The sequence below is a fragment of the Scyliorhinus canicula genome, chromosome 11, assembly GCF_902713615.1.
Source record: "Scyliorhinus canicula chromosome 11, sScyCan1.1, whole genome shotgun sequence".
In the NCBI taxonomy this organism is placed as follows: Eukaryota; Metazoa; Chordata; class Chondrichthyes; order Carcharhiniformes; family Scyliorhinidae; genus Scyliorhinus; species Scyliorhinus canicula.
The window spans coordinates 123,298,080-123,319,601 of record NC_052156.1 but is presented as its reverse complement, the minus strand read 5'-3'; the positions used below and the strand labels follow the sequence as shown (position 1 = coordinate 123,319,601).

General features: G+C 46.7%; 1 protein-coding gene across 14 annotated transcripts in view; it reads left to right on the top strand.

Annotated features, from left to right (window-relative positions):
* Positions 1-1,373: 1,373 nt before the first annotated feature.
* The window catches only part of LOC119973345 (mucin-2-like), a 186,120-nt gene continuing 165,971 nt past the window's right edge, over positions 1,374-21,522 (top strand). For all 14 annotated transcript variants that reach the window (XM_038811279.1, XM_038811274.1, XM_038811268.1 and 11 more), the window contains exons 1-6: positions 1,374-1,473; positions 5,280-5,348; positions 9,013-9,241; positions 11,832-11,949; positions 13,201-13,279; positions 13,821-13,912. In XM_038811279.1, the coding sequence (XP_038667207.1) occupies positions 1,425-1,473; positions 5,280-5,348; positions 9,013-9,241; positions 11,832-11,949; positions 13,201-13,279; positions 13,821-13,912 (636 nt within the window). In that variant the 5' untranslated portion in view covers positions 1,374-1,424. The remainder of the gene's footprint in view (positions 1,474-5,279; positions 5,349-9,012; positions 9,242-11,831; positions 11,950-13,200; positions 13,280-13,820; positions 13,913-21,522) is intronic.

Below are 21,522 nucleotides of genomic sequence, written 5' to 3'. Positions count from 1 at the left end.
GGGCGAGTGATAGGGTGCTCTCGGGGGTCTGGGTCGGAGGGGGGAAGATATCAGACATCTACAAGATAATGCAGGAGGCGGAAGCAGCATCGGGGGGAGGAGCTGAAAGCCAAGTGGGAAGGGGAGCTGGGAGAGCAGATAGAAGACGGGACGTGGGCGGATGCACTGGAGAAGGTCAACTATTCCTCCTCGTGTGCGAGACTGAGCCTCATTCAATTTAAGGTGCTGCATAGAGCTCACATGACGGGGACAAGGATGAGCCGGTTCTTTGGGGGTGAGGACAGGTGTGTCAGATGTCTGGGAAGCCCAGCGAACCATGTGCATATGTTCTGGGCATGTCCGGTGCTGGAAGGGTTCTGGAAGGGGGTGGCAAGGACGGTGTCGAAGGTGGTGGGGTCCAGGGTCAAACCAAGATGGGGGCTTGCGATCTTTGGGGTCGGGGTAGAACCGGGGGTACAGGAGGCTAGGGAGGCCGGAATACTGGCCTTTGCGTCCCTAGTGGCTCGACGAAGGATATTAATTCAATGGAAGGACGCGAGGCCTCCAAGCGTTGAAACTTGGATTAACGATATGGCTAGCTATATTCAGCTAGAAAGGATCAAATTTGCCCTGAGAGGGTCGGTACAGGGATTCGCCAGGCGGTGGCAACCTTTCCTTGACTTTTTAGATCAGAGATAGACGTTCGGGGTCGTGGCAGCAGCAACCCGGGGGGGGGGGGGGGGGAGGGGGGGGGGGGAGGGGGGGGGGGAGGGGGGGGGAGGGGGGGAGGGGGGGGGGAGGGGGGGGGGAGAGGGGGGGGGAGGGGGGGGGGGGAGGGAGGGGGGGGGGGAGGGGGGGGGGGGAGGGGGGGGGAGGGGGGGGGGAGGGGGGGGGGGAGGGGGGGGGAGGGGGGGGGGAGGGGGGGGGGAGGGGAGGGGGGGGAGGGGGGGGGAGGGGGGGGGGGGGGGGGGAGGGGGGGGGGGACACGCACGACTGTAACGCGGGCAAGCCTGCTCGCTGCTCATGTCTGAAACTGTAGGCTGCCTTGGTTGTTAAGGTTGCCTGGGGGGGGGGGGGGGGGGGGGGGGGGGGGGGAGGACGGGTGCGCGCGAGAGGGCGGGCGAGGGAGGGACATTTGCCTAGAGGGATTGTGTTGTAAATAATTTAAAAATTAGTAGGGGTAAATGTCTGTATGGAAAAACTCTTTCAATAAAAATTATTTAAAAAAAAAAAAAAAAAGTACTTGTGCAGAATTAAGTGCCTAAAATGATGTTTCAGAATCTAAAGAGTTAAATTCACCATCAAAGGGAAAATGCTCAGCAAATAATCGCTTTAAACTTCCTTATTCTATTCAAATGAGCCTGAGGAGCAGCACTATATAAATTGACTTTTATTGTAGACTCTACACTTGGGTGACCACAGTGCCTAAGTCCCAAACTAATGCAATGGAAAAGCTTGTATTAGTTGTCCTCTGGGCTCTGCCTTTGTGCACAGGTAAGTACATTTCAAACACTATAAAGTGTCTGTGATTTTGCAGTAATATAGCTTATATGAGTTTTTACATTTATGTATATAGTTATTTTGTATTTTGTGATATGAAATAAAATAATATCATAAAGACGTTATTCTTCACTAAGTTTGATAATGGGTTTGGATGAGAGTAGGAATTTCAGGGGTGATCTCCATTCCACCAGCTCCAGCACGTTTTGTGATGTCAGATTACAAGGAGCAGACGCAATAACTAGCTGCCCTGACTCCTCACAGGAGGTACCAACTGAAATCATTGGGACAGCATCACTGGGACCTGGGCAAATTTCTCCCACTGGAAGTACTTGCACATTCCCAATTGGAAAGTTTACGGATTTTCTGGGTCCACATCTGCAGTTGGGTCTCAGCTCCTGCTGGAGGTGGGAGTGACCTAATTCACTTTAAAGCTGCTGGTATCAAAGTCAGGATTTTAGAATTTAAAATGCTGCAAAATAATTTGTTTCCTTCGAGGTGGGACCTTGTAATGAACTGCGGCACAATAAACTGTAGGTGCTTATTGATGTTTAACATGAATGATCCATCAACTCAGCTCCTGTGTCGACAGTGTGCAAAATCCCAGTGGCTTTCATTGCAGGTGAAGGGGAATGAAAGCAAAAGCAGTACAGTAACAGTAGAGAATAAAAAGCACAAGTTCTTCTTAGTTTTTAATTGCATGAAAGAAACTATTGGTTGCAGAAGTTATATATATTCCGCCATCAGGGTAATTAATTCAATACCAGAGTATTTTTAAGAATGGATAATATTTCCCCTGGCTAAACTTTCCTTCAGTATAATATACTTTTCAACACAGATAAATTTGAGAGTTAAGCTCACACCTCAGTATGTCAGTACCATGTTGGAGGCCAATCAACCTGTTATGATTGTGCTGATGCCTTGATAGAAGATCTAAGATTAATCCAACTGTTCTCTCAATAATTCTGTAAACTCTGCTTCAAATATTTATCCAGTTTCTCTTTAAAGGAGTGAATGTTATCTGTCTTAACCGCGCCCTGTGGTAAACCACTCCAGAATCCAAGAAGGCTGAAATATTTTATAATCTCTCTCCCCACTCTCTTTTATGGTCAAACTACCCTATCAAAAAAGTGTCTTGAAAAATTCAAACTTGTTAACAATTTGTGATGAAATTATTCAAAGAAGAATCTTTGTTTTTTTTATAAAAGAGTATCCAGAAGCATTATGGTCAAGCTTTGTCATTGGTACCTCAGACTAAAAATAGCCTACCATTTGTTTACACACTGTCCAACTCTAATTTCATATGTCGTTCGTATGAGAACAAAACTATTTTGGATAGTATCAAACAGCTTATTAGCTGAATCTGAGGGGTCCGTGTATTGGTGTTGCTATTTGGAGATAAAAATACATTTACCTCAGCGTTGGCTTCCTCTGAAAAAGTTGCATCTCCAATTCAATAGTTCACTCGGCATAGAGAAAGGTCCAGGAGTGTCATTTTCAAAAAGTTGCTGCAACTTTGTTGGAATGGAATATTGACCAACCAAATTTTGGCTAAATTACAACTTTTGTTTACCATCAGTGTGTGGTGGAATGTAATCCTCATCATTTGCAGAAAAACTGGTTCAGTGCAATGCATGACAGCCATGACGGGAAGCACACCTTGTAGAGCCAGATTGATAACTTATTTCAATTTATGGTCAATCTACCTGAAGCCTAACACCCAAGGCACTTTCTCCTATTATCTCCATTCTCAACCACAACCTTGATTTGTGCACTGATAACAGATCCAGTAAAGGTATGCAGATCTTGTGGTCATAATTAAATATCTGATCATTGCCCTGGATAGAATGATAAGGACAGCAAATTCTTTAACATATTTGCTTTCAATTTTTTCATCTTCTCCAAAAGCGTTCGATACTTGAGTTACTCCAAGAGCATCAAAGTGTTTTTCACTTCTTTCTGCCTGCAATCACAGCACTTTGCATTTGTGTCTCTAATGTAGTCATACACTCCCAAAATACCTCACTGGGGCGTTAGCAAACAGAATTTGACACTGAGTCACGAAAGAGATCTTAAGACAGGTGACCAAAGGTTTGGTCAGTGTGGTACGTTTTAAGGGGCAAATTAAAGAAACAGAAATACATGGAGAGACTTCGGGAGGGGCTTCCAGAACTGAGGGTCTCGGCAGCTGAAGACAACTTATGATGGGCCAATGGAAATCAGGAATGGGCAATAGGCCCAAATTAGAGGGCACAGGGCAGCACGGTAGCATGGTGGTTAGCATAAATGCTTCACAGCTCCAGGGTCCCAGGTTCGGTTCCCGGCTGGGTCACTGTCTGTGCGGAGTCTGCACGTCCTCCCCGTGTGTGCGTGGGTTTCCTCCGGGTGCTCCGGTTTCCTCCCACAGTCCAAAGATGTGCGGGTTAGGTGGATTGGCCATGCTAAATTGCCCGTAGTGTCCTAAAAAAGTAAGGTTGGGGGGGGGGGGGGGGGTTGTTGGGTTATGGGTATAGGGTGGATACGTGTGTTTGAGTAGGGTGATCATTGCTCGGCACAACATCGAGGGCTGAAGGGCCTGTTCTGTGCTGTACTCTTCTAAAGAAGTTTCAAAGTTAAGACATCGCTATCTTCCCTCTGTGCTTCATTCATTTTTCCCCCTTTTTAAGTACACGGAGGAAGTGACTAACAACCAGTCTACATTTTTTCTGGAAAATTTGGGAGGTAGCCCAGCTGATCAAAGATAATAAGCCAGTTTTTGGACCTGTTAATTAGCACGAATAATCATTTAATACTTGTGAACTATACCTGAATATTTGCAACAAAAATGGGGATTAAGCCCATCATGATTGTGGGATGCCATTATTTACTTTCGTAAGGGATAGTTCTGTGTGAATTAATCAGGCAAGGTGCAAAATATCTATCCATTCCTTAATCCCACTCCCTTCTTGATTCTGTTACTGCATTACTAAGGAATTTATTAAAATTTGATATCGAAGTGGTGACCCAATGATAGCTTCTCAGAACTTTGTTCACCCCTAGAAAGGGATAATGCTCCAAATCTATCCAGTGAAATACACGCATAACTGCTGACTTTGCAAATCCCAAGCTCTGCAAGCGGTGGTCCAGGGGACTAATGTTCCAGGCAGGCCTAGAGATTCTCCCTGCCTGTCTAGATGCAGTGACAGGGAGCACCCCAACCCCACCCCACGTCCCCCCATCAGTGGGACCCGGGTGAAAAGTAATTTTAAAGTTAAGCTTTGATTTTCTTGAATCCTATAATTCTAATCACTTTCCCACCATTTCTTCCTGGGGTTGAAGGTCAGGGCTATATTTAAAGAGCACCCGGACAGCCATTTGCTCATAGTTAGTTTAATTGACATTTACATCACGGAAGGAGTCTTCCTTCCCAGAACAACTTTCAAAGCCCGGAGAGTTTGTCATTCTTCTCAAGGCAGCCTCCCACCCTTCCCCGCTTGTCCTTCAGCTCTCTCCCGCCCTTTAGCCTGTCCCCCATGTCCAGCTTGACCGACTGACACATGATCACAATCAAAGAACTGACACTTGTGAGCTGTCCCCATGAAGGGCAAAATGGCAGCTACTCACTGCAAAGCCGTGGAAGAAGTCAACCTCGCCAGGTGCACTCCACATGTATGCCATCATAAATGTGCAGGGGCTGATTAAATATTTATGGGGCTCCTTTGGGGTTTCGATGGCTCTTCTGCTGATGTTACAGCAGCAAGTGGCAAAACACATTTGTGTGTTTGAGCCTAATATGGTGTAAATATCTTCTTCTGAACCAGGTTCTGAAAGCGACTTGACGAGGCATGTTCCCAGATCTTTGTTGGAAACAACATTGGGTAGCAGCAGTGGTAAGTATTTATTTATTTATTTTCTTATGGAGATGTATGAACCTTTAAAATTGTAACTTAAAAAAAAAATTTGTTCGAGAGATGCCGGTGTTAACAAGTAAAATATTCTCCACTCTAGAAATCCATGTCAATTACCGAACAATCCCAGGCTTAATGTAGCACAGTCAGTTACAGTCAAATTCATTCAATTTCAGAAAAATATCCCAACTGCGCAGCGAAACATTTAGTTTTCCCCACAGGCCATATTTCGTAGCATTGACTTGGGTGTCTAATATCCTAAATGCCACTAGCCTTTTTTTTATGAGTTTGTAAGGCCATTGGAAAACAAGTCAGAAAGGCAGCCCTCAAGCTTGTTCACATCCCTAATGTCAGTCCTGAATGGCCCATTGCTCTAATTACAAAGAAAATTCATGGAATGTGGGCAAGGCCAGCATTTATTGCTCATCTCTAATTACCCTTAGAACATAGAACAGTACAGCACAGAACAGGCCCTTCGGCCCTCGATGTTGTGCCGAGCGATGATCACCCTACTTAAACCCACATAACCCGTATACCCGTAACCCAACAATCCCCCCATTAACCTAACACTACGGGCAATTTAGCATAGCCAATCCACCTAACCCGCACATCTTTGGACTGTGGGAGGAAACCGGAGCACCCGGAGGAAACCCACGCACACACGGGGAGGACGTGCAGACTCCACACAGACAGTGACCCAGCCGGGAATCGAACCTGGGACCCTGGAGCTGTGAAGCATTGATGCTAACCACCATGCTACCGTAAGGCCCGTTAGTTGAGTTGAGTAGTTTGCCAGGCTATTTCGGAAAGCATTTTTTAAGAGTCAACCCCATTGATATAGGTCTCACTGCGCTTTTTTTGTAAAAATCTGTAGGCTTTGTAGTCACATGTAGGCCAGACCAGGTAAGGATGGCAGATTTCCTTCCCTAAAGGACGTTAGTGAACCAGGTAGATTTTTACAACAAACGGCAATGGTTTCATTGGGTGTGATTGAGTGGTCCTGTTGCACTGGAGCGAGAGCGCAGTGAGACCGGTGAATAGTGGGAGAGGCCAAAAACAAGAACCATGCCGGGTGCAAAACCGTTTGCGATGCAACCGGCCCGCTACCAAAGGCTAAATCGGGATCCCACCGTTGCGCGGCGAGAAAACAATAATCACCACTCAATCCCAATTTCCATACAATTCACCGGAGCCACCCCAGATCCAACAGCCTGCCGTGATCCAGATGCCTCCCAGCAAGTGGTCACGCTGGTGCCGATTAGTATTCCTTTTGAAAAACCTGAACCTGGCAGAAGGGCTGCTACGGGATCACTTAGAGTAGCCACATTCGCTCACATTCGCTGAGGGGTTGCAGCCCCATTTAGGGTGGGCCACCATGGGAGACTGGGGTATCAGGGTTGGGGGAGGGTGAGGACGGAGTATGAAATAAAATGAAAATGAAATGAAAATCGTTTATTGTCACGAGTAGGCTTCAATGAAGTTACTGTGAAAAGCCCCTAGTCGCCACATTCCGGCGCCTGTCCGGGGAGGCTGGTACGGGAATCGAACCGTGCTGCTGGCCTGCTTGGTCTGCTTTAAAAGCCAGCGATTAGCCCTGTGAGCTAAACCAGCCCCTGTATCAGGGCTGGTGCAGGGGAACTCTGCTGGGGGTGGGGCAACTGTGCTCGGGTCCTCCATGCCAGCCCCTGCATCGTGTATCACTTTCGAGGGGCAACCCTTGTCTCTGCCTGTCTGCTCTACAGACCACCCATAACTCCCACTGACTGCGGAGGCCTCTGGCCATGCAGCTAGAGGCTACTGTGAATGAGGAATTGACAACCATGGATAAATGAGCATTTCACACATCCCAAGTGCATCCCCATTGGTGTTCGGGCCATGTAGCATGTGGGGCTCACTGCCCAGCATCCCAATCACATCTTGATCCATGATCACTGTGTTTGGACAATGTGGGAGGCCGCATCACATTTGCAGCAGCCAGCCTCTGAACACCCAGGAGATGGGCCCCAGCCCTGGGTAAATGTCCCTGGCCAGGGTATGGCGACGTTCTGTTTGGGCGTTTGTGGTGCAGGGGATGCAGGCCGGTGAGCCGCGGCCGAATGGACATGGGCTGGGAATGCCGGGTGGGGGGGTGGGGTGGGAAGAGGGGCAGGCGCCCATGTCTTGGGGATGGGGCATGGAATTGGTGGTCACCCTGCATCGCTGGACAACGAGCCACTGGTTGTGGTGAGGGTTTTAAAAATTTTGTCTTGTACATGTGTTGACCACTTTGTACCACTCTCTCAATGGTGCCACCCCCATCCTCTGCTCCCTCCCACTCCCCCAACTCCCCACCCCTCCCCTCCCATGCACACTCCACTCCTGATCCCCTACCTACCTCCCCATGCCCTGTCAGTGATCCTCGATGTCCTTCGCCTTCCACGCTATCCGCTGCATCTAGGTGTGCCCCCAGGATGCACACCTGAGGTGGAGGCAACCAGCTGCTTTCGACATCCCACGGTCTTCGATGCCCCTGGTGGGCGTCCCCTGGGGGCTCTGGGGACAGAGGATCCCCAGCGCACTTGTCAGCGGCACATGCACCTGTTCCAGGTGCTGACTGCGAGACGCGGAGTAGAACTTAGGGTGTGGGTGGTCACCATTCCCACTCCATAGGATGAGTCCGGGTTGTCACTCCCCTCCTTCGACCATTGGACCCTGGAGTTCACCTCAGGACAATGGGGCAGCTGGTTGATTCCCGGCTGCCCCTGCGTCACCTAGCTATGCCAACCCTGGCGCCTCCCCAATGCATCATAGTGTCAATGACCTTGGCGATTCTCATACGTAACTGGGATATGCTCTGCAGAGTCTCAGCAATGTCCAACTGCAAGTGGGCCAAGCTTTCCAGTGCCTCAGCCATTCCCATCTGAGACTGGAACATGTCCCACAGCACCTCATCAAGGTCCAGCTGGACTGGATCACGTCCCACACTGAGAAATATTTCCGGAGAATCATTCCCATGGTCATTATTAGACTTTCAATTAATTCAAATTTCAACATCTACCGGGGTGGGATTCATGCCCTGTGTCCCCAGGGCATTGTCCAGGGTTTCTGGATTACTAGTCGAGTGATAATACCATTACGCCACCACCTCACCCATTTTTAAGACTGCACCCTTGTTCTTCTTTCACCAGAGCAGATAGTTTCTCTTATTATTATCCAACTGAATTCTTCTATTGTTTTAAACACATCAATCTGGTCATTGATTATCATTTAAATCCTAGATTTCTCTGTTCATCCACATCATTGTGTACAGATCCAAAATGTATTATCTCACCTTTCTCAACATTTTTTGCAACTGCTAGCTATTTGCATATTTTACGTACTTGGGAATATTGAACCAGAGAGATCATCGAATGTTTTGCTGGAGGTGTCTCACACTCTCTGGTAATAAAGTCATTTAATAGCATATCTTACTTACCAATCAAGTCATTTAATCGCACATCTTACTCACCAACTCATTTCTCCCGTTCCGTGTTGGGATACTGGATTCTTCACTAAGGTAGTAACAGGCAAGAGCAATATCTAGATGCGTGTGCAGTGTGATTAGGTTAAGCAGAGTACAGACCACTTCCATCCATCAATATCTGATGGTCTTTTGTCTGTTTTACAGGGCTCTGTAGTACTTGGGGAAATGGAGCATTCAGGACATTTGATGACAAGTTTTACCATTTTACATCAACCTGCAACTACATTCTGAGTCGCCATTGCGCAAGTGGTGCGGAGGATTTCAGTATCCAAATCCGCCGAGGGTCAAATGGTAATCTGGAGCACATTTACATCCAGTTAGAGGGCATCATAATTCTGGTGGCGAATGGGACAATTTTGGTTCAAAATGTGAAGTAAGTTTTCTTTGTATATACTTTTAAATTACAGACTATTTTGTTGTTTGCTCTATACTTGGTTCTGCTTCCCAAAATGTCACTGAACATTCCAATACAATTAACATGGGCACCTAGTGTCAAAATGACTTTCGTAGACAATTCTAGCTTTATACAGCTCAAGATGAGGCCATTTATTCCACTGTGCATGTGCTTGCTCTTTGATGGAAAAGGTCAATGAATCCCCAGTGATAAAGTCAGGGGAGTACCCATGAGCTTCTTAAAAGTCCTTTATTTCAGCAACAGTATCATGCATGCAAAGGGCCCGGTTATCTTTCACCGGGTCCTCATCCCTTTTTTTAGCTGGCTCTACAGCTGCCAGCCTTTTATGCTGGGTTAACTCAGTCCAATTGAGCACAGGAAACAATCATCCCCAGCTGGATGAGTCCTGTGCAGGTTACTACAGGTTATTACACCCTTCCCCTGTGCTTTCACCATAGCCGTACGAATATTTCTCTTCAAGTATTTATTCAATTCTTTTTTCACTGCTACTTCCTCAATCTTCTCCCCCCCCACCACTGCCTCCTCCCCCCCCCCCCCCCCCCCCCCTCCCAACCCAACACTCCCACCCGAGAACATTGTTTCCTCGTGCACTACCTCAGGTTCTTTTTTTTTAATAAACATTTTATTCAGGAATTATTTTGGTGTTGTAACAGCAGCAATATAAACAATGTACATGGAAATATAAATATAGTGCAAATACCACCTCCCTCCCCAAAAGGTCCCACCATTAATTATCTCCTTAACCTATGCTAACCTAACCCCCCCCCCCCCCCCCCCTCTGCTGACGATTCATTCTCCGCGAAGAAGTTGATGAATGGTTGCCACCTCCGGGCGAACCCTAACAGTGACCCTCTCAAGGCGAACTTGATTTTCTACAGACAGAGAAAGCTAGCCATGTCCGATAGGTCTCCGACTTCAGGGGCCTGGAGTCCCTCCATGCTAGTAATATCTGCCTCCGGGCTACCAGGGAAGTAAAGGCCAGAACGTCTGCCTCTTTCTCCTCCTGTACCTCAGGTTCTTTTAATAATCACCTCCATGTCCTCTGGTTTACTGCCTCATTTACACTACATCATTTACACTATTAAAAGCACTCATATATTGAACATTTCTGTGTGACAGTGGTGGAAAAAATTAACATTTAAGGTGGTGATGGGGTGCTCATCAAGCTGACTGCTTGGTCCTGGATGGTGTTGAGCTTATTGAGTGATGTTGGAGCTGCACTCATCCAGGCAAGTGAAGAATATTCCAACACAATCCTGACTTGTGCCTTGTAGATGGTGGACAGGTTTTTGGGAGCCAGGAAGTGAGTTACTTGTCACAGAATTTCCAGCCTTCGACCTGCTCTTGTAGCCACAATATTTATATGGCTTGTCCAGTTCAGTTTCTGGTCAATAGTAACCTCCAGGATTTGACGATCGGGAATTCAGCAATGGCAATGCCTTTGAATACCATGTGGAGATGGTTAGATTATCTCTTGTTGGAGATGGTCATTGCCTGACACTTGTACGGTGCAAATGTTACTTGCCACTTATCAGCCCAAGCCTCAATGTTGTCCAGGCTTTGCTACACATGAACACAGACTGCATCAGTACCTGAAGAGTCACAAATTATACTGAACATTGTGCAATCATCAATGTACATCCCCATTTCTGACCTTATGATGGAAAGAACGTCATTGATGAAGCAGCTAAAGATGTTTCGGCCGAGGACACTACCCTGAGGAACTCTTGCAGAAATGTCCAGGGACTGAGATAATTGATGTCCAATCACCACAACTATCTTTCTTTGTGCCAACATGACGTGAACCAAGAGAGTTGCTCGAACCAAGAGAATTGTCCCCCCCTAGTTCTCATTTACTTCAACTTTGCTCGGGCTCCTTAATGACATACCTGGTTAGATGTTGCCTTGATATAAAGGTAAATTCAGCCTTGATTTCACAGGCAGTCAGTCTAACCTCTCCACTTGAATTTAGCTCTTTTGTCCATGTTTGGGATAAGACTGTAATGAGGTCAGTGGCCCTGATGGAACTCAAACACAGCATCAGTGAGCAGGTTAGAACATAAGAACCAGGAGCAGGAGTAGGTCATCTGGCCCTTCGAGCCTGCTCCGCCATTTAGTTAGATCATGGCTGATCTTTTGTGGACTCAGCTTCACGTTCCGGCCTGAACACCATAAACCTTTATTCCTTTATTCTTCTAGAAACTATCTATCTTATTGATAGGTTATTGATGTATCAGGTTATTGACGTGTAAGTGCCGTTTGATAGCACTATTGATGACCCCTTCTATCACTTAGCCAATAACGGTAAGGGTAAACCGGTTGGGATGTTGCAGTGAATCATGTGAAGAGTTAATAGAGCTTTGTGGGATATTATTTGACATCATCCAGCTCCAAATTCTTAATATACAAACCCAATAGAAACAAAAATCTTGACTTGATCAAAGTTGAATCTTATGATGTTAAAATAACTTCTAAAATACAACATTATAATGGCCTTTTCTTCCAGCTTAGAATAACAGTTTCATTCAACATCATCTTTATTTTACAGAATACGTCTACCATATCATGACAAGGTAATTGGCATCTATAGAAGTGGAATTTACATAAAAATGTCAAACAGGAAGCATACTATATCTGTGATCTGGAACAGTAAAGATGCATTATGGGTAAGTTGGTTTTATTCAATAGTTTCATATTCATTTTTCAGCTAGTTTTACATTTATTTATCCAGTGGAGTGAACAGAGGCCGAATAGTACGTTGTAATTCTGGATGTCTTCAGTGGAGAACAATGTGTGTTCTTTTGATATGAAATTTTAATAATTGGGATGTAAGTGACTGTCTGGTTCTTAGTGATTGTTTTGCTATTGGTCAACCATTTTTACCTGAGATAACTGTTGCCTTGAAGAAAATATTGTGATAAATGTCAGACAAAGGCAAAATCTTAAGCAACATTCAAAAATAGACCATGGATCTTTCACTAGGAGACTCTGATTGAATGGTCTCCCTCATTTATATTCATCCTGTGATTAATACATTTAAGAACTGATAAAAAGATTTGGATAATGTCCGAGTTACATGTGCAAAGGTCCAACTCTATGCCGCTCTCATCCAAACCTTGCTGCCTGGCTACAGCCTGGTAACTAGTGTCGGGTGTAGGTACCAAGGCTTGTATCATTTAGCATTTAGGCCGCACGTCTGGGACAGGTTGAAGCAACATGTGTCAAAACTTTTAGTCACAATTGCAATTGAGCTGATGATACCGTTGATGCTTTTGTTAAAATGTTCCTTAGCTTGAGGCATTTCTCAGACCTGGAGAATAGAAAAGTATTTCATTATTTGGGCTGAGGATCAGATCGGATTGAGTCCATTGAACGTCATCTGAACTTCAGAAGCCTGTCAACATCAGGTTTTCCATTTGCCATATCATTCAAGATATAACTTATTTTTAATATTAATTCTTGGGATGTCGGTGTCATTTATTGCCTATTCCTGATTGTCATTCAACAGAATGCCTCCATTTTAGAGAGCAGTTCAGCATTGTTTGTGGCTGGAGTCACTTGTAGGCCAGACCTGATCAGATTTCCTCTCCTGAAGTTTATTAGTGAACTAGATTTTATGGGAAGCTAGTTATTCCATGATTATTGGTTATGAAAGTAACATTTCATTTTCGATTATTTAACAAACTGAATTTAAATTCACCCACCTGCTCAGTTGAGATTTGAACGAATAACTTCAGAGCATTAGACCTGCGCTCTCGATTAATATTTCAATAACATGCTGCTGTCCCTGGAGATCGTCAATTTTGAAAAAATAATTTTGGTAGAGATAGAAACCAACTGTTTCTTGCATATTTGGTGAACAAGTGACGCCCTTTCAAACGCTTGTCTAAAACTTTGCATTTATATTTTATTTGTAGGTAACTCTTGATGATAAATATCAAGGACAACTGTGTGGCCTTTGTGGAAAATTTGACAAAAACAGCAGCAGCACTTATGGTAAAAATAATAAAAGAAAAATGAGTATTGCTGAAAAAAAGACATGTTGTTGAAGCTTTTCATTTTGCACTCATCAGAACAGACACAGGAATGCCAAAATGCAAAGGGAACAATAATTTATACTGCATGTGAAAGGGGTGTTGATTGGTTGATAAGGCATTGGCATGGAGCATGGACTAGGGACCTATTGTCCCCAAGCTTTTGTTTAATTCATGAAACATGCCAATGCCTGGAAAGGTTCCTTTTTGTCTGCAGAGGACAAGTCCCTGCTTTTTGAATATAATAGCTTCCAGCAAGCGAGAGTGAGCCATTGTGAGCCCAACTGATAATCTTAAATTGGTTATTAGTGAATTCTTAACACACCCAGGATTATTCAACAAGTGCTTTCCAATCGCAGAATCACATCTAACTGAGTTAGATTCCTTGAGATATAATTGCCTGTTGTGCCATCTGACAGTCTCAAAGTTATTGCTGTCACATACGTGCATTATCATTCTGGTTGATAGCATTAAATTGCCATATCCGTATTGTCTTTTTCCAGATTCAACTTTTATAAATGCAAACAAGCTGGATGTTTTGGGACACGCATGTCATAGCCATCCCCATTCAAGCCAATCATGTGAAGCAAAAACTGTAAGTTTATAATCAGGGAAATATTTTGAAGTTACGACAGAATAACAAAGCAGGAACTTTGATCTGATGTGGAAATTACACAGTTGCTGACAATAGCAGACAAATGCTAGAGACATAAGTTTCTCATTTCTCTCTTGTCCAATCATATTGCCAACTCTAATCACTTATCCTATTATGTATATCACAGTCTACTTAAGTAAGTCAATTTGGAAAATATACATTTTCTCTGCCAGACTCAGCATCAGTTCCCACCCCACAACTCCAATGGGGAAATTTTATGGAGGTGATGGCAGTATCTACCACCAACTGGAGAGCCGTGAGAAAGCCGCACTATCTCCTTCGGGGAAGGTCTGCCGGATTATGAGCCAATCAGGCAATTAACAGGTGTCTGGCCAGCCTTCTCCGAGATCAGAACTCCAGGGACTAAAAATCCCACATGTCAAGAGCTGCAACCAGTCAGAGGCTGGTAGCTCTTCTTTGCTCAGCAGCGCCACTGAGGAGAGAGTGGTTGCTGCTGGAATGACATCCACTGGAGACCCAGGATTATGGAACAACCCAGGCCAGAAGTAAGTGCTGGTGAGAAGGGGCCCGCGGGATGTAGGTTGCCGAAGAGGGGGCTGCGTGGGGATGGCAGCAAGGCTAACATCGTCAGAAACATGAGCATAAGTACAATGTTCACTGAAAACATTCTTATTATGACAGGTCTAGTTCATGTCTTCAGCCTATCACAGGACATGAAGTACTCCACAGGATGCAGCTCAGGAGAGCAATGAGGACTCCTTGGAGGAGTTCATATGCTCTTGAGGGGGCCACAATCAAAGGATTCTTGTAGTCTATGCATTCGTTCACATATTCGCACGTTGATGGGACCATATATTTGTGTAGTCACCTGGTGTTTGCACCTTATAAAGTGAGTTAAAAACAGTTGCTGGAAACAGAGACAGCAGTTCATGTTGGAGGCTACAAAATATTCCAAGCTCTCTAAGCTTGACATAGATAATGAAACTCTGGGCAGTTGATGAAGAAATACCTCTAGAACGAGAGCAAAGTACATGTAAGGTACTGGCGGGCATTCCAGTCATAATGTGCCTGCTTGCAAAGAATTTAGAGGAGCCAATGTTATAAATATAACAAAAATAATAATTTAGAGTACCCAATTCATTTTTTTTCCAATTAAGGGGCAATGTAGTGTGGCCAATCCACCTACCCTGTACATCTTTGGGTTGTGGGGGCGAAACCCACGCAAACACAGGGCGAATGTGCAAACTCCACACAGACAGTGACCCAGAGCCGGGATCGGACCTGGGACCTTGGCGCTGTGAGACAGTAGTGCTAACCACTGCGCCACCGTGCTGCCCTGGAGGAGCCAATGCTAAGCATGACTAGAACTATGTACCATGATGGCTGGGATTCTCCGATATCGCGGCCAAGTTCTGACGCGGGCGTCAAAACCGGCGCGAACGACGCCGGCGTCGAGCTGATCAAAAGTACGTATATTCTGCGTCACGGAAGGGGCCAGCACGGGCGTCACTGGAAGCGTGATGGCATGGCCCAGAATAGTGTCACAGGCGCGCGGGTGTAATTGACGCCACACCGTGTCGCTCTGAAATAGACGCCACCCGCACAGACACAGGCCAAAGCGGGAAGATGGCCACCCGCCGCGCAGCACCGAGGTTCCAGGACCGTGACATGGTGATGCTCCTGGACGTCGTGGAGCAAAGGAGGGACGCCCTGTACCCCGGACACGGCCACAGGGTCACTGCCAACACCACCTGGCGCCTGTGGAGGGAGGTGGGAGATGCCGTCAGCGCCGTGGGCATAACACCCAGGACAGGCAGCCAGTGCCACAAGAAGCTCAATAACCGAGTCAGGGCAGCCAGGATGAGTAACTCCCCCACTGTGCCCATGGCACTAACCCCCCCTGCCCGCCACGCATGTGGTCCTGCACCCCCTCCGCACGGGGGCCGGTACAACCCTAGCTGAGGCCCACATGGCTGCACCACCCATACAAGCTGCATTGGCAGGATGGCCTATGAACCTATGCCAACATACACCCAACCGCTGGGCTGCAAGTACATGTCTGCCTAATACTGTTGATCTTTCTGTGCAACCCTCCCCCCCCCACCCCAGGAAAAGCACTGCCATAACAACCGGGAGCGTGCCAGGATTGGAGGGGGTCCACCTGAATTGCACCCCCTTACCGTGCATGAAAAGAGGGCCCTGGAACTCTCAGGCGGACCTGAGGACCGGGAGGTTGCGGATGCCGAGGTCGGGGGCTCACCACCAAAGTGAGACCCCCCCTGCCTCGCCCCCACCTCCTCCCCATTCTCCCCCTCCCTATTTCCAATTCCTCCCCCCTCCTCCCACCACCCCTTTCCCCCACCTCCTCCCACTACCCCTTCCCCCGTCTCCTCCCACCACCCCTTCCCCCACCTCCTCCCACCACAACTTCCCACCACCCCTTCCCCCACCTCCTCCCACCACCACTTGCCCCACCTCCTCCCGCTACCCTTCCCCCCCTCTCCTCCCACCACCCCTTCCCCACCTCCTCCAACCACCACATCCCCCTCTCCTCCCACTACCCCTTCCCCCCCTCTCCTCCCACCACCCCTTCCCCCACCTCCTCCCACCACCACTCCCACCCTCTCCTCCCACCAGCCCTTCCCTCCCCCACCACCCCTCTCCTCCCACTACCCCTTCCTCCTCTCCTCCCACCACCCCTTCCCCCTCCTCCCACCAGCCCTTCCCCACCTCCTCCCACCACCACTCCCCCCCTCTCCTCCCACCACCCCTTCCCCCCCACCACCCCTCTCCTCCCACTACCCCTTCCTCCTCTCCTCCCACCACCCCTTCCCCCTCCTCCCACCAGCCCTTCCCCCATCTCCTCCCACCACCCGTTCCCCCTCCTCCTACCAGCCCTTCCCCATCTCCTCCCACCACCACTTCACCCCCTCGCCTCTCACCTCCTCTTTTCCCCACCTCCTCCCACTACCCCTTCCCCCCTCTCCTCCCACCACCCCTTCCAACTTCCCAACCCCTTGCTGCAGCTGTTGATCTTGGTCTCCACCTGACCACAAGGAGGCACCTATTGCGATGTGATAAATGACAAAATGGCGCTTAGACACACCAACATTCTAAATGGTGTATAAAGAACAACAAAGAACAATACAGCACAGGAACAAGTCCTTCAGCCCTCCAAGCCTGCTCTGAGCACGTAACCTATCTTGAACCAACCACCTGTATCCTTCTATACCCTGTCTGTTCATGCACCTATCCAGATAAGTCTTAAAGGTCGCTAATGCATCTGCCGCAACCACCTCACTTGGCAGTGCTCCAGGCCACCACCGCCCTCTGTGTAAAAAACTTCCCCTGCACATCTCCACTGAACCTATCCCCCTCACATTGAAGTTGTAATTGTCAATTCCACCTTGGGAAAAAGCCTCCAACTGTTCACCCTATCTATACCCCCAATAATTTTATAAACTTCTATCAGGTCATCCCTCAGCCTCCAACTCGCTAGGGAGAATAATCCCAGTTTATTCAATCTCTCCTCATAGCTAATACCCTCCATACCAGGGAATATGCTGGTAAATCTTTTCTGTACTCTCTCCAAAGCCTCCACGTCCTTCTGGTAGTGTGGTGACCAGAATTGGACACAATATTCCAAATGTGGTTTAACCAACTTTCTGTATAATTGTAACAAAATTTTTGAACTTTTCTACTCGATACCCCGTCCTATGAAATTTTTGAACTTTTCTACTCCTATGAAAGCAAGCATGCCATATGCTTTCTTTACCACCATTTCCACCAGTGCTGCCACTTATAAGGATCTGTGGACCTGCATGCCCAGATCTCTCTGTGTCTTTCTCCTGATGGTTCTACCATTTATTTTATAGCTCCCATCTGAATTGGATCTACAAATATGCATCACTTGGCATTTGTTCGGGTTAAGTTCCATATAGCATTTCTCTGCCCAATTTTGCAGCCTATCTATAACCTGTTGTATTCTCTGATAATCTTCATCACCATCTGCAACTCCTGCAATCTTAGTATCATCCACAAACTTGCTAATCAGACCCGCTACATTTTCTTCCAAGTCATTTATGTAAGAGACCCCTTAAATATGCAGAAACCACCTGTAAATTGTGAGGTACAAGTCTGCTACAAGCACGGCAAGCAAAATCTTTTCACACAATTCGACAAGCAAGCAGATCTCAGTACTCAGCGGAATGGAATTGTTCCCTGTAATTTCTTCAGCAATCTTCCCACACACACAATTTGGCACAGCGATCTCACCTTGCTTTCACTGGCGAGTTCCAGGAAGCTTGGGAAATCTATGCATCCGCAGTTAAAGTTGAAAATATCTCTTTTGAGAAATAGCTCATGGTTTCCCAGTAAGTACCAACTGTCTTTCCCAAGGGAGTTTCTTGCACGTGGCTGAATGGGCGGCACGGGGACACAGTGGTTAGCACTGCTGCTTCACAACTCTTGGGTCCCAGATTCAATTCCTGGCTCGGGTCACTGTCGGTGCGGAGCTTGCACGTTCTCCCTGTGCCTGCATGGGTTTTCTCCGGGTGCTCCGGTTTCCTCCCACAGTCCAAAGATGTGCTGTTGGGTGAATTGGACATTCTAAGTTCTCCCTCTGTGTACCCGAACAAGCGTTGGAGTGTGGTGACTAGGGGATGTCACAGGGACTTCATTGCAGTGTTAATGTAAGGCTACTTGTGACAATTATATGCTGCCGTTTGAACTAATAGCTGATTTATTGGAATCGGTTTCTCGATGTGCTGCCAATTTCAACATTTAACCCTCACCAACCTGCTCCCAAACTCACTCACTCTGGGAAGGTAAAATTCTACTCAAAATCCACAATAAAATCTCAACGCAGTTGAATTTAAACCTATAGCATGCATGAAATATTGTTTAACATTTCAAGTAGTCAATGTGTATAAAGGAAGATGAGGGCCTTTAACTTGAACTTGCCTGTGGTCATGAATTAGTTAAGTTTGAACACCAAATCACTTAAAAAACACAAGTAAAGAACATGTAAACTATTAAAAATATGCATTGGGCCCCACCTCTGCTTTTATGTCTCAGAATGTTGTCTCATAATAACCCTAAACTGTCAGGAAATATTTCCAGTTGTCAAGTTTCCAAACTGGTAATGCTAGATTATTTTTTACAGAACCAATTGTGTAAAGTTATGTTAATCAAATTAATGGGTATATTTAGCTTCTAGTTACCTTAATTCTTAACAAGCCCAACAGCAATCCTAGGCACCATTCCTAAAGATTTTTGGATGCCTTGGTTACCGCACCATGCCTTTAGGCATCTTCCATAGCAGCATTGGCTCATCCACAAGTTAATCTCCTTGGCTATAGTACTGAAGAACCATTTGTGTCCTCGGCCAAACTGTTGCAGCAGAGCTATTACAGTGGCATTTATTGAACAACGTGGAGCATTGCCCACGTACGTCCAGTGCACAAAGAGCAGGCCCAAACCAACCCAGCTAATTATAGCCCCGCCAGTCTACTCCAAATCATCATGATAGTAACGGAAGGTGTCGGCAACAATGTTACCAAGGGATTTACTCAGCAATAGCCTGTTCATCAATTGGGCCTTTCTAGGGCCTCTCGGTTCCCTGGTAGTCTCGAAGTTAGGATTACTTGCTCTCACTGCCGTGGTTCAGGTTTGATTCCTCATCAAGAAAGAAAGCATTATGCCTGATATGGAGGTGGTTAGCTCAGTTGGTTGGGTGGCTATAGTATGGTGCAGGATAACGCCAACAGCACAGTGCTGGCTGTGGTAATTCATGGAGATCTGCCTCCTTCCCTTGCCCCATGTTTGATATAGAGTGGTGTCCCTCAAGCTATTCAATTCAGTATAGAATACCGACAGTGCAGAAGGAGGCTATTTGGCCCATTGCATCTGCGCTGACCCTTTGAAGGAGCAGTTTAGCCAGGTCCACTCCCTCGCCCTTTCCCCTTAATTCGGTAACCTAATCTTTACATCTTGGACACTAAGGTGCAATTTAGCATGGGGCAAGGGTCCTTCCTGTTTATTCCCTTACTTCCATTTTCTTTTATTTTTGGCTTTTACATTTTTGAGTATGTTACTTTAAGACAAGAGTCTGCACCTTTAATTCAAGCAGGAAGCTTCCAGAAGGCTGTGCAGGTTTAAACAGAAGCTACTGCAGACTGGCTAGCATCAGTGGTAGGGTTGGGGCTCAGTTTGACGATTGACTGGTGGCCAATGGATTGGCCCAAAAGGCTGCACTCTGCCCGGTAACAGGTGGTGATTGGATCTGATCCCACTGGATTGCTTTTCAGAGTCCAAGGCTTGAGTTTGGTTTCAGTTTTGATTCTGGAAGCACGGTGAAAGAAAGATACAGGTAACTTTCTACAGAGATATCCAGCTAGCTATCTCCAGAAGGTTACTGTGAGGATGGACTCTCTCTCCAGAAAGCCTCTGGATGCTGTCTTCCTGGAACTACAGAGGTCTGAAGACAAACCACGAACTGAAAGCACAGTTAGAAATATGGGGTGGGGGGTCGGAGAATCGCCCGGGGCCGGCGTCAATCTCGCCCCCGCCGTGCCACCCAGGAATCGGCGGGGACGGGAATCGCGCTGCACCCGTCGGCGGGTTCCCCGCGGCGATTCTCCGGCCCGCGATGGGCCGAAGTCCTGCCGCTGACAAGCCTTTCCCGCCGTCGGGAATCAAAGCACGTCTGGTGCCGGCGGGATTGGAGGCACGGGCAGGCACCATGGTCCTGGGGGGGGGGGGGGGGCGCGGGCACTGTAATGCATTTCTAACCTAGTGAGTGCCTGAATGAAAGAATCTACAAAGAAGATCATTACAAGCTGGAAACCAAAGACTTTCAACTGCAAGCTTGCTGTCACGAAAGTGTGCTAAAGACCATCATCTGAAAAAAAGACTATTTTCTTACCTCCGCGAATTTTTTTTTTACCCCTTTCCATCACTCTGTTTGTCTGCTGTTTGTGTGTGGAATGTGGAGTTAGGCTACAGCGGGTACTAGCTTGCTGTTAACCAGTTATATTTATTGCATATTTCAAGATAGGTTTTGGTGTAAATAAACAGTAATTGTGTTTAAATTTACAAACGTGGTGACTATAGTTATTGGCACCTAAGGGTCAAAGACTTTGGGTATTTTTATAATTGATTGACTTGTGTTGTGACTTCAGAGCACATGGGTCTGGAATTGATTGCGCACTAGCCAGGATGTCTTAATAATGGCCAATCCACCTAACCTGCACATCTTTGGACTGTTGGAGGAAACTGGAGCACCCAGAGAAAACCCACACAGACATGGGGAGAACGTACAGACTCCGCACAGACAGTCACCCAAGGCCGGAATTGAACCCGGGTCCCTGGTTCTGTGTGGCAACAGTGCTAACCACTGTGCTGTCCCTCTTTAATCATCTCTCTCTAATGGACAGGCATGCCTTAGGTTCTTTGTGAGCTAAGGATAATGACCAACCTCTCAATTCCAGATCTCATTACAACCCTGTCGGTTAAATTGAATAGCATGGGAGCGTTCAAGAAGAATCTGGAAACATTTATGAGGCGGAGTGGAATAGAAAGAATTTCAG